The 13,564-nt window shown below is 42.6% G+C and overlaps 1 protein-coding gene across 2 annotated transcripts in view; it reads right to left on the bottom strand.

The window, feature by feature from the left end:
- The window catches only part of MAP3K3 (mitogen-activated protein kinase kinase kinase 3), a 39,080-nt gene that overhangs the window by 22,696 nt on the left and 2,820 nt on the right, over positions 1 to 13,564 (bottom strand). For both annotated transcript variants that reach the window (XM_075117127.1, XM_075117128.1), the window contains exons 2-5: positions 8,291 to 8,412; positions 7,843 to 7,932; positions 4,740 to 4,780; positions 611 to 710 (exon numbers count right to left, since the gene is read on the bottom strand). In XM_075117127.1, coding sequence (XP_074973228.1) covers positions 611 to 710; positions 4,740 to 4,780; positions 7,843 to 7,932; positions 8,291 to 8,412 — 353 coding nt within the window. The remainder of the gene's footprint in view (positions 1 to 610; positions 711 to 4,739; positions 4,781 to 7,842; positions 7,933 to 8,290; positions 8,413 to 13,564) is intronic.

The following is a 13,564-nucleotide window of genomic DNA, read 5'->3' as shown; positions in this document are numbered from 1 at the left end:
CACTGACTACCCAGTTCCTCAGAGACAAATGCTATTCCCCATGTCACCTTCCTTTACCAGTGACAGCGCCCACAGCCCCCCTACAGCACCTCACACTAGAGAGCCTCCCCCATTCTCTAACTGCCCTTTTTCGCCTAAGAGCTGGGCGATAAGCAGCCAGCATCGCAGCCAGCCGGAGGTACATGTGTTACAAAGGGCTGCATGGCTGCTGGTCAGCACTCCAACAACACAAACAACACCAACTCTACTACCAGGCAGCTGAAGAAATGACTCTGGGACTGCCCGCAGTCCTCAGACTGTATATATATTGGCCCGCAATAGTTGCTTTCAACAGTCAAAATACTACAAATACCTTTTTTTTTCACTTCCCCGAGAGACTCCCAAACTATACCAGTACAAGGAAGCAAGATGCTGATGTTCGCACAATACACACATCAGTGTGATGCTTTGTCGGTATCAGCATGCTTTCCTCTCGAGCAGTGATTCAACTATGGTTCATATCAGAGGGAAGGACTGAAAATTAAATTTAAAGGTACAGAATTTGGGATGGGAAAAGGAGGTGTCACCCAGAGTGTTACATGTTCTGAGAGCTGACAACAATGCTCTGTACCTCATTGTTCATGTAGTGGAGGTCCAGTGGCTGGCCAAAGGCTGTTTTCACTTTCTGTTGCACGTCTTCATAGCGCACGGGACGGACAAATGGGATAATTCTGGAATGAAAAACAATCACTGATTGAATTCAGAGACATACTTGACAATGCAATCAAATTAGATGGCTGAACGGTTAGAAACGCATTTGAATGTTCTTCTTTCATCCTCAAGCACGTAATGAACCTTCCTAGTCTGAACTGATATTAATTACTTTAGCAAGGAATTCTTGATCTCTGGCCTATTTCCAAATGGTTTGTCAAAATGCAATATTCAACTGAAGATTTCGAATCGAATGCCTTTGTCCCTGGATAGAAAACTATTCTTTACTGAATAAATGTCTTTCACATAACAGGATACAAATCTCCTATGCACTTTGGCCTAAAGAATACTGCCTCAGGCACAAAACACAAATACATGCATTCAGCGAGAGCTGAATTAAAAGCTGCAGAAAGCCCAAAGAACAAAAAAGTATTTGGTTTAAGTACTCCAGTACCTGAACTCTAAACTCGCTCCCTAAAAATTTCAGAAATGTGTTCCAGTTGAAAGGTTTCAACAACCGTTCCCACAGCAAAGTTGGTCCTGAACTCTTGAGGGGAGGCGTCAGCAGGAGGACACAAAGGAACCTGAGAACCCTCTTTCCCAAAGGTGGTCTGTGACGTTAGCTCCACGATAGCCCTCTGCATGCTCAACTCAAACATCTCCAAACATCTGAATCACAGACTCACTACACCATCTCTGCAGTTATCCTTCAAATCCTGTGCAACACAGCAGGGGCTTTTTTCTCAAGAGTTGAAGTCAAATCTGACTGTAGCTCTGCAACTGTTTGTCACTCATGACTTGCTTTAGTTACAATTCTTTTTTTTTAAATTATGGAGGCCAAATAGATCAAAACTTAAACACTGCTTCAGCTGTAATAGCAGTGGCACAGCTGACTTGCAATAACTCAGAATATTCATATAAGACAGGTATCTAAGATGGAATATTCATATAAGACAGGTCAGTCTCATACTCTCATGCTTCCTTCCTCATGAGTATTCTTCATATGTAATGCATCTCTGGCCATCTTCACCGACTGACTGACACACAAAATATGCACAGATGTAAATTATTCTCATCGCTTTCCCCGAGCCCAGACCTTGTGACACACTGAACACCCAGCTGCTTCCTTGCCAGTTGAATGGCAGGAGTTTTAGACTCACATGCACCAACGGCCTCAAGAAATCCAAAAAGGCAACAGGCACAGCCATCCTAGGGGAACCCTGCGACACATGCATGCTTGTCAGAAAATGATAGTATAGTTTTGGTTGTTGGGTTTTTTTTGCTGTTTTGCCTACCTTGGAATAGGAACTCTAATGCTTTAGGCAAAATAGTAGTATGAAGTTCCAGCAAAGCATCTAAAACTGTTTATTTTGGTGGAATGTTCTTCTGTAGGAAGATGCCAAGTACTCAGAAAGCTGCCTCCTTGATAGCCATGGAAAAGGACAATTTTTACCCTCTTCAGAACCAGCAAGTAAAATATCCTGGGTCAAGAATGAGAGGATCCAAATGTGAACTATAGTCTAGCAAGCCAAGGAGGTCTACGGCTCAGAAACTCACTTTTCATCTCTGCTGCACAGGGCCCAGGTAGTTGCTTGCTCCTGTCTTCGGTCTCCTGCACCAAACTTCTCGCCATCTGCTTCCACGGGCCACAAGACCCCACTGCGTCTCCACTACCAGCAAGTTAAACAAACTGCTCTGGGACACAGCTGACAGCCACCATCATTCCAAAAGCTATTAGACCACCTCGATAGCTGCTTACCCACATCGCTGCGCCTTGAAACAACTCTGCTTTGGCACAGCTGAAATATTGCCCCAAAAAGCTTGATTATTAGCACCACTTCACGATTTTGCCATCAGGCAGAAATAGGAAGACGTGAACGGATCACAGGAACTCAAGACCTATCTTGCTCAGAGGGGCAGCTCTCTGAGCTCAGTGGAACCCCGAATCACCTCTGGGGAAGCTCACACGAGTTCGTGCTGAACCTGCGTTTTGGATGGAAGGCTTAGTTTCCAAAACATCCATCCAGGCTGCTTCGCTAGCACTCAGTATCCTTTCATGATATGCAGCTTTTGTTTTAAATAGCTCTAGTGTTAGTTGGCTTCCTTACCCCCTTTCCCAGGAAGGGTTCATCTTGCTACCAGACCTGCAACGTTCAGCTATTTAGAAATACTTGTCCTTGTTAAAAAGCAGCCCACAATAACATTTTCTACATATTACTAAGAAACCCATCCATGAAATTATAGTACTCTGGCACCACACAAATGTAATTTAGCTCTCAGTTGAGCCGAAGTCCCTTATAAAGGCTTCCATTCTATACTCAATGCATTAAAAAGCAGAGCTGTTCTCAGGTGCTACAAATTCTATTAGTTTAAAAACTCCGTGCACTCTTCTAACACAAAATCGTGGACTGCAGGGTTTAAGGAGCCCATTCCTGCCTGACCACCTTAAATATTTGTGGTTAGATCTGGCAGCTCCTCTGAAACCAAGCACACACACTTACATTCTCGGTGCAAGCTTGCTGTCTGTAACTGCATACCACTTTGGGAATGGGGAATTCAGGCGAGCGTAACTGCATAATTAGACTAACATACAATCAACCTTTTCATTTTAATGCTACTTCAGAAAAAAACCTTTATTCGCCCCTGAGCTCTGTGCCATCTTAAATGCACTCAGGCAGAAGACATGCAAGATGATAGGACTGCGGTGACAAGATTTTGCTTCCAAGCTACCTTGTCCTAACATGGTGTCACAAGAAATTGTGATATGTCACACAGTGGCTCTGCGGTAGTCCACAATGCCTGTGACACAGTAGAGATCTGGCTGACAAAGGTGGCAGTAGATCCCAGCTATGATTACTTTTGTATTTTCTCCTTGAGGCCCAAAAGTTGGGTTTTTTCAGTGACAGAATTCACCATGTAGTACTTTGGTGAATGAAACAGTTCAATTTTTGAGGAAGACCTTATGAATTATCCTGTGCCGTCTGCTTTATCAACAAAGAACGCCTCTGCTTTTCTGTTTTAAAAAAAATCCCTTATTTTGACAAAGGAGGATACTTGAGGAGGAGCTTAAGCAGCTCAGCCAGTAACTTTTGCTAGTCCCAGGCTGTTAGGATCACTACATACAACTTGCACAGTTGTACTACCAACATTAAATTTGCATTTTATCACGAAACCGTGAACAACAACCTGTTGAAAGTACTGTCTGGGATGGGAGAACCCAAAGGATTCCCACAGGATGTCTGTGAAGAGTAGCACGTAAATTCATGCTTACAATCCAATTTGTCTCTTCAGAAAAAGGAAACTGGAACCTAGCATCAAGATCCCTTCTTCCCTGAGCAAGAGGCTCAAAAGGGCTGCAAACAAGTCTGGAGTCTTTCTGTACGTTCACACAGCCACTGAACAGCCACAACAGTATCGGGAGTTCCCCTCAAAGAGATGGCAGCTAAGGAGCTTTTTGAGACCTGCTTTGAATTGTGTAGACAATTTTATCCATTGGAAACGATACTGTTAGCACCAAAAATACTAATTCAGATAATTCTGGTTTTTGTAAAAGAAAGTGTCTCAGATCTAAATATCAGAGGAAATAACAAGGAAACTTTTAGACCAATGAAAAAAAGGTGTCCCCTTGCTGTATCCGTTGCTCAGTCACAGCAAGACAGTTATTGTGATAGGTCATCAGGAAGTGAGAAACTAGAAAAGAATGACACTAATTTGATCAGTTTCATTTGGTTTTAGTTAAATGAAACAAACGGAACATATCTGAAATAAGAGACTATCAGGCTGAATGTCTTTCAGGCTGGACAGCTTTTTGAATAATCCTGCAATTCACTTACAAATAGATACTATGAGATGAAATCAAAGGAAAATATTATATGACACACTGATTTTTAAAAATAACCAGGTTCTGTATGACCTGTTTGCTGTTGCCTTCACTGTGTGTTTTTCATTCAGGGACAAGGAAAGCGAAGGCAACAAATCATTTCACCTGAATTACTAACGACTAAATTATTCTACTGAGCAAAGGCTCGAAGTAGTGAAGACAGACTTACCGTCTCTCCCCGTTGTGTTCGAACTTTATCCTCACATCATTCTGCAGCAGAAAGAACAAAAGGTTAGTTCAAAATGAAACCCTGGCATATGTAAAAGCACACAAATGGATCATATAATGATTTTAAGGCCCAAACACAAAGCAGGTCAATTTGTGACCAACTCCTCAAAAGGCTAACCAGAAGATGACAAGTCTGATGACTTTCTCCATGGAAAGTGAAGCAGACTGTGGACAACAAGTGGCTGACATGTGAACACAGCACCATGAGGAATGAAGAAATTGCTCATGAAGAAATAGAGGGAAAGGGCTAAAAACTACGTTGTAATTTTTATCAGTTGTCACTTAAACAGAGGACACAGAAATATACTTTAACAAAAATAAATCCATCCTTAACACTGCATGGCAAAAATCTGAAATTGAGTCCAACTGCACATTCATCTGAACTGAAGCAAATTTTCTTTGTGCATTCTCAAAGCAAGCATGTTTTCTTCTATGGCAAAGAGAGAGATACAGGGAATGTATTCCATTCTTTATTCTTAAGACACAGACTAAATCTCTGCTTTTGCAAAACCGCAGCCCCTGAAACTCAAACTACCAACTTACAAACAAATTAACTATGTGTCATCTTTTGAAGTGCAAAGGGGTCATCATTTGTATCTGGCAGACGGTTAAAAGCACTGGCCACGCAACCTGTGCATTTCACTGTAAGCTCTGAAGATGTTATGGGGCATGGAAGAGTCAACACGCTGAACTTTGAACTCTGGAGGTCAAAGTTCAAATCCCAATTTAGGTCACAAAGATAAAAATAAAAGGGAAAAATCTGCTCTGATAAGACTCCATAATTTCTGCTGCACAATTTATGTGATTGGGATAGATTAAACCATCTGTGAAAGCCTTAGACAATAGGCAATCATACATCTAGGAACTTCAAAAAAAACGTGGCCAGGAAATGCTCTTTAGCTAGAGGAAGTATCTGGCAGGCCTAGTGGTCAAGAATGCAGTTCAAAGGGACCCATGCAATCACTGTGAGTACACAGTATTCCTGCAGCAATACTGTAGGTACAGAACTGATCATGACAAATGAGCTCCCCAGTCAGAGCAACAATCATCTGCAGGTGGGTAATTCACACGTAACTTTACCAAAGACATTTTCTCAGATGTGGGAAGAGAAAGAATTTCTCTATGACGGCACCAAAATGAAGCAAATTCTAGAGAACTCATTGTAGTTGTGCAGTAAGGGAAAAATGCAACAAACAGCACAGGAACAATAAACTATAAAAGATGTCCACCAGCCAACTACTGATGGAACAGCTGCTGCTTAGGCATAACGGATGGAGGAGGGATCCCTTTATAATAGTGACTTCCAGGGAAGGAAGGCTACGCTGTTCTAAGTAGGCCAGTCTCAGGGAACTAAACAGAACTGTTTGGATTAAATTGAATTAAAGTACCATTTAAGATAAAAATTCTGACCTCAAGATGTGTTTTAGGTCATGAAACAGCTACGTGACAAAGCTCTCACTACTTAAAATTAGACCACACTAAAAGATCTTCAGGGCTCTTTGGAAACCTTTCTTCAACTTACTGGTACTGGAGCAAACTAAACCATCTTTCTCAACAGCATTGCATGCTTTCAAACCTGTAATTTGTAAGAAAGGGAAGTGTGGGGGGGAATTTGGTGTCTGCCTCCCGATGATTTTTCCAAAAGGATCAGACACTGGCCATTTGTGTCCATTCTAAGGAAAGGTATTTAAAGTGATCTTAGTGTTTGAATTTCAGAGAGAACCTAGAGGAGTTCAACATCTAGTGCTTTTCGTTTCCTTTGAAAGCAGTGAACCTATCACTTACATAAACCACTTTTTAAAGCAACTCACATAAACTGTCCTAAGAGATGAATAAGAAAGCGAATCCAAGTTTGGTGCTTTAGCGTTCCAGTTCTGTGATGCAGTGTTATAAATAATGATTACAGATTTTGATTTAATACATCTCTGAATTTATGTTTCAAAGTGATTTGGAAAGGATTTTGTAATACTCCATCTACGGATTTGTCCAGCACATTCAAGGAAATCCCATAACCCAGCTGAACAAGTAGATTATGCGCAGACAAAGCATAAGAAAGAGACAGACACGACTTTAAAGCCTGCTCCAAAAAGCTTAAGCCTGTAATAAGGATATAACTGAAAAGAGTTATTTTACTGATATAGGCAACTTCTCCTGGTAACATCAGTCTAACTGTAAGTAACTTGATTTAATTTTTTAAGACAGTCATGGACAAAGAATTCTTGACTGAAATTGTTGCCTTGCATTCAAGTATTTTATACAAATGATACGCAGCATAGACGCACAGAGCGCTATTATTCCATACTCTCTACCAGAAAGTCAATGCAATACTTTTCTGTACAAAAAAAAAGTCTCTAGCAGTGTAAAATGAACCTAGAGATGTGTTAAAGTATTAACCCTGCCTCTTACTACCTTGGGAGAAGTATTTCTTTTGGAAAATGGACTTCACATCCCCATACCCAAATAAGGTTAGTTTCACTCCCTTCTTCATGTGCCATACGACTGGGTAACTGCAGACAATCCTCCCTGGTAAGGACATCGCCTCGATTCAGACACCTGTAAATAGCTGTCTCCTTTTTCACTGGAGCAAGGTTTATTACAGCTTCACTAAAGCCAGTCCTTCCAGGCAATCCCCTTCACTGTTCTTGGATCAACTGCAGTTTGACTACCTTTTATTGAGATCTGCATCCTGTACTCACATGCAGTCTGAATCGCGTGAAGGTGAGACCAGCATTTGTTCATTATCCAACAGACTGCTTTAAGCAGCGTTAAACTGCAGTGGCCTTGCTATGCATCGGAGTTGGAAATACTTGTTTCCTTTTCACTATTATGCTTCTCAGTTCCCTGCTTCCCTTTGAATTTAAGTATTATTTCCATTACAATGAAAAGTACATCATACTGCTATGTCATGACAGAGTCAGTAAAGAAAAGCTTTCCTGGCCTCCCTCACCTGCTTAAATGAATTCTATAAAGGTCACTGCACACAACTTTAAAACATGCTCCTAATTGATAATTGCTAGTATCGAATAGGAAGCCAGTTTTCTTACCGGAATTTTTTTTTCTTCCACTGCAGAGGCACACTGGTTTGTTATTGCAGGACTGCCCAAGAGGGGTGGACTGCTGGCATTGTGTTTTTTCTTCAAAAATAATAAAGTCATTAAAAAAATGGGAATATAACTGTGAAACAAAAAACACCCACTTGGTAAACTTTTTAGCTAATCTACACAGACCAAACCCCTCCAGAAGCACGTGTGGAAGAATACTAAGATGTTGCAAATTATCAAAACTGCACTCTCCCTAGACCATAAAGGTAAGTAAATAAAAAAGCGACCATGTTGGCAGCCCGAGCAAGAACAGGGAGCTGATCCACCTGTGAAGCTTCAGCAGTCAGAAGCACAAGACACAACCCAGGCAGCAGACCCACTGTCAGCCTGCTCTGTCTGTCCCTTCTGCCCCCAGGGAACGATTCCAAGTACTCACTACACAGCCTATTACCTGTTTGTTGGAGTGAGCAGAATCTTTACTCTTCATGGTGTCATATCCAGTCAGTCTGTGGCGTCGGCTCATCTGGAGTGCTACCAGGTCCTTCATGATGGATTTCAAGGCCTCTTGCTCATCTGTAGCGCACAAGAATTTTACCAGTAAGTTGCCTGGGTGAGTGTCGACCGTAACACTTTTGCACTTGTTTTCTGCTGGCTCATAGAAAGACAATCATTTTTAGGATCTTTGTAAATACATTGTAATTTCATTTAGTCATAAAAAGCCCAAACTTAACGTAATATCATGAAGTAGTAAACAGACAGATAAATTTTAAGTTACTTGTCCAATGTCACAAAAGGATCTGGAAATAGTAAGGTTCTGAATAAACACCCCCAGCCCTTAGCTCTGTTAAAACGGCTTCACAACAAACAGTACAACTTGGACAGATTTGCTAGATCATCACAGGTCATTTAGGAAGGGCAAACTGATGTGCTTCTGCCAAGGAAAACCTGCTATGAATCTGTTCTTTCCAATTTTATATCCTGTTAACTTAAAATTCTTGCTTGCTAGCGGAACAAACCATGGCCAGCAGAGAGAAAAATGAAAATCTGGACAAAGAGTCATCTTAGAATGTCTCTGAACATGAATCCACTTGCACTGATTTCCCCAGCGCATTCCTCTCTTCGCCCAAAACAAGCTGATGTGACAAAGTTCAAACCATTTTATGAGACTTCAAGATCCACTGAACAGCTTCAAATCTCACAGTGTTAAGAACGCTGTCTGCTGGCAGAGTATAATGCAGCAGGTTCAATTCAAGGCTTCTTGCAAATGCAGGAAAATAAAAAACACACAATGAAACTTTTCTTATACATACTACTGACTGAAAATTACTTTCTGAAGCTAAGATTCCTGATGTAACCAATTTAAAGTGTTCTTCCATTGCTTGTTAGTTTTGAAGAGAGAAGTGATATTTAGCAGAATTTTGGATGAAGTCTAGAGAAAAAAAAAAGATGTAAAAGGAGAAAAATATATAGTAGCTGGGCTGCAATGGATGCTAGCATAAAGTACGGTGTCTAAAAGCGACTGAAAAGAATCCTTGGCTTTTCCAAGCATAACAATCCTAAATTCCTCGACACTGCAAAAGGGAGAAAGAGTTGACACGTGAAATTTGGTTCAAAACGGGACTGCACTAGCCGCTTTTGCTCCTAGGTGCCCTGCCACCAAGATAACAAAGCAGCATCAGATGCTGTCGTTCAGAGGATCTGCTTCTGGCATGCTCATGCCTACTGAATTGCTGGGCTGTTGTTTCACCTATCAAGACTCAAGAGTTTTTAGGGATAAAGCATTGTTTTGTTGACAAAAAATCCATCCAGTTAAATCCTTCCTGATATTGAGGCATAATTTAGGCGTGAGATTTGAAGCAGTGATTAGATCAACTCTGAACATGCCCAGAAAAAGAATCGGCCATTTCTAACCCCTTTCGAAAGAGTCTGGTTGGACTTGACCACCAGTTTTGGCTGTAAAGCTTTTGACAACTGGACCTGCACAGATGAGGTTATCACAACCCTACTCATACAACAGCATATCAGGTGTGCAGTGCTTGATATGCTAGATTCCTCCTTTCTTCCCAAAGTCCACAAACATGTCACTTCGGCATGTTTGAAATGAAATGAGCATTTTTGAAGCTGATTTGTAAATAACAGTTAACTGCTTAACTAACCTGATCTTCTATGACAAGATGACCCACTTAGTAGATGAGGGAAAGCCTGTGGATGTTGTCTACCTAGACTTTAGCAAAGCCTTTGACACTGTCTACCACAGCATCCTCCTTGAAAAGCTGGCGGCTCATGGCTTAGACAGGTGTACTCTTTGTTGGGTAAAACACTGGCTGGATGGCCGAGCCCAGAGGGTTGTGGTGAACAGAGCTAAATCCAGCTGGTGGCTGGTCATGAGCGGGGCTCCCCAGGGCTCAGTGTTGGGGCTGGTTCTGTTTAATGACTTTATCAATGGTCTGGATGAGGGGATTGAGTGCACCCTCAGTCAGTTTGCAGGTGACACCAAGTTGTGTGTGTGGGTTGATGCATTTGAGGGCAGGAGGGCTCTGCAGATGGATCTGGACAGGCTGGATTGATGGGCCAAGGTCAACTGTATGAAGTTTAACAAGGCCAAGTGCTGGGTCCTGCCCTTGGGTCACACCAACCCCAGGCAACGCCCCAGGCCCGGGGCAGAGGGGCTGGGAAGTGCCCGGCAGAGAAGGCCCTGGGGGTGCTGGCTGACAGCCGGCTGGGCATGAGCCAGCAGTGCCCAGGTGGCCAAGGAGGCCACCAGCCCCCGGGCTTGTGTCAGCCCTGGTGTGGCCAGCAGGAGCCGGGCAGGGATGGGGCCCCTGTGCTCGGCCCTGGGGAGGCCCCACCTCGAATGCTGGGCTCAGGTTTGGGCCCCTCGGGACAAGAAGGGCCTTGAGGGGCTGGAGCGTGTCCAGAGAAGGGCAGCGGGGCTGGGGCAGGGTCTGGAGCACAAGTGTGCTGGGGGGCGGCTGAGGGGGCTGGGGGGGTTTAGCCTGGAGAAGGGGGGGCTGAGGGGAGCCCTTCTCGCTCTCTGCAGCTGCCTGAGAGGGGCTGGAGTGAGGGGGGTCGGTCTCTGCTCCCAAGTCACCAGTGACAGGACGAGAGGCAACGGCCTCAGGCTGCGTCAGGGGAGGTTTAGGTTGGAGATGAGGGAAAATGCCTTCCCTGCCAGAGCGGTCAGGCCCTGGCACAGGCTGCCCAGAGAGGTGGTGGAGTCACCATCCCTGGTATTTAAAACACATTTGGATGTGGTGCTTAGGGACATGGTTTAGTAGTGCATTGGCAGTGTCAGGTTTATGGTTGCACTCAGTCTTAAAGGTCTTTTCCAACCTACACGATTCCATATCTGTGTATAACTGAAACTTGATTTTAAAAATCCAGCATGGCTACACACTCATTCTCAATTCATGGCACTGGTTTGAATGGGTAATGGCTTAAGTTTGGAAGTATTGTCCTGGGAACAGCTGCTGTACATTAAATGACAGACTGTCGTGCATCTGTATTTCTCTGTAAAAGGGACTCATTGGGACTATTTGTTTCTTCAATTTCATGTTATGCATTTGTTCATGAGCGTCTCTCGAAGAAGCTAGCTTATGTCTTATGCAGAAGACTGGGTTCATAATTAATCAACATCTGAACAACAAACTAGATTTTCGCAATGCTTAAAGACGACAGATGTGGGACACATACAGCTAAAGCATGCAGGGAGTGAATGCTACCAAAATTTAGAAGCAAAAAGGGGGTAACATCTAAAAAAAAGTCCCAGTCAGAACAGAAGTCATGCTAACATTATCTTTAGTACGACCAATAGTTTCTGCCCAGAAGGTCTGCTTTAATTTTCTGAGAGTCCTAAAAACTAGAGCAGAGGTACTTCCACTATGGACTTCAGTATGGACTACCAGAAAAACAGAAACATCAAGCCTAGACCAGACTGTAGAGTGGAATGGAGGAAAATCCCTCATGCATTAGCAGAAGGTCTTAATTAGAGTAAAACTCTTAAAAAGAGAAAGCAGAGCAGAGAAAATAAAGTTATTTAAACCAAAATCAAAACCCACCAAATCTCTGCTGTCCAAGACAAGCCAAATGGGACAAAAACTGCATTGTGGTAGAGGAGAAGGGAGAGTACTCGACATTCCAACTGCATGCAAAAGAAGCGAGGGGTGTAAGTAACACAACCAAAGCAAGAGGTTGCTTTTTGAAAAGCACATCAGCCAAAGGAAATAACTGCTAGGATCTCTCTCAGCACTAAGTAACCCCTTGTGGGAGGAAAACGTGAAAAAGTTGTGAATGAAGTTAAAGTTCCAGGTAGGTAACAGCACAACTTTTTTTTTTTCTTCCAATTGTTTCCAACTTTACATTTGAAAGTTTAACCTTTTACCTTACTGGAGCGTCTCCCATTTACTCTTATTCTTTAATCTTGTTTGATAGCAAGCACAGCCTTTGAGTCCCCAGCAGACAAAGACTATAACTTTGCACAACAAAATATTACAAATTACGGACTGGCATATCCCCGGAGTGCCTACCACCCAAAACACGCTGCGCAGAGCTGGGATACAAGTTTTCCACTACAGTGCAGTCTGGGTTTGGCCAGATACCAGGAGGATGAAGAAGAGCTTGTCTTGGCAGAGCTCCTTTGGGCAAGAAGCAAAACAGCTATGAAAGCAGTTTATAACTAAGCACTCATGACAAGAAATCAAGTCAATCAAAGAATATGTCTGTGAATTAGAATTCACGTCTAAACAGTGTGGCACATCACTTAAACATGAATCCACAGTTACCATGTAATCACAGGCTACAGGTGCTCGATCCCAAAGCCCAGGCTGCTGGTTTAGAGCGTCTCATTTGTGTGAGGAAGTGGGCACAGAGGACGCGCGTCTAACCAATTCTGTGTCTCTTCATAAAGAGATCTCATCTACATAGGGAATTTATTTGTTAGCTAAGGCAACTTGTGAATTTATGATATGCTAAGACTTAAACTCTTAAGGGCAGCATCTGGGAAGCACCTAAACCCCAGCCAGCACACTGTGAGGTCTGTATCTCACTCCCTGCAAACTCAAGTTTCCTCTGTAGACAAGTGCGAATGCTGAAATCTTTCTTGCATCCATCCAAAAAGGACACTTCATGTAGTATCAAGGGCTGATGGAACAACTTCAGGTGAATTTGAATCTTACACATTATACATTTTTAGTAGTCTTACACTAAGCTGTTGGCTCCCTAGTACTAAAACATTCCATAATTCACCCCTATGTTGGTGAGGGAAGAAACGAAGGAGCATTTATCTTTTTAAAACACAAAATGAATGCCAAATATTGACCTGAACTCACGTATGGAAGAAAATGTTTCCGTTTCGGATAGCACTGTGATGGATTTGATGTCGAGAAGCATGAATACTTCTTTATTTCCCTCAAAATAGAGGATTTCCATAGACTGACTTTAAAGAAGCATGTGCAGCAGCAGCATCACATTAATCACACAATGCAAAAGTTATTACAAATGAAAAGTAGGCAATTTTTGAAGCGTACTGAGAGACCCTGTTTTGCTAGGTCTCCAGTAGGTCTGGGAAACACAGTTCTGCTTTGTGCGGGAAAGATGTTGTCCAGGAAATGCTTTTCATGTTTTAAAAACTACACTCAAGGATTTTTATAACATCGATAACAGGGAACTGCTACTCACAGAGAAAGCTATTCCTCTGCATAAAGCATTTATTTCAGCTACTAGGTGG

The sequence above is a fragment of the Phalacrocorax aristotelis genome, chromosome 23 (assembly GCF_949628215.1).
Source record: "Phalacrocorax aristotelis chromosome 23, bGulAri2.1, whole genome shotgun sequence".
In the NCBI taxonomy this organism is placed as follows: Eukaryota; Metazoa; Chordata; class Aves; order Suliformes; family Phalacrocoracidae; genus Phalacrocorax; species Phalacrocorax aristotelis.
Note: the sequence above shows the minus strand (reverse complement) of the source record. Positions and strands in the feature narration are given on the sequence as shown.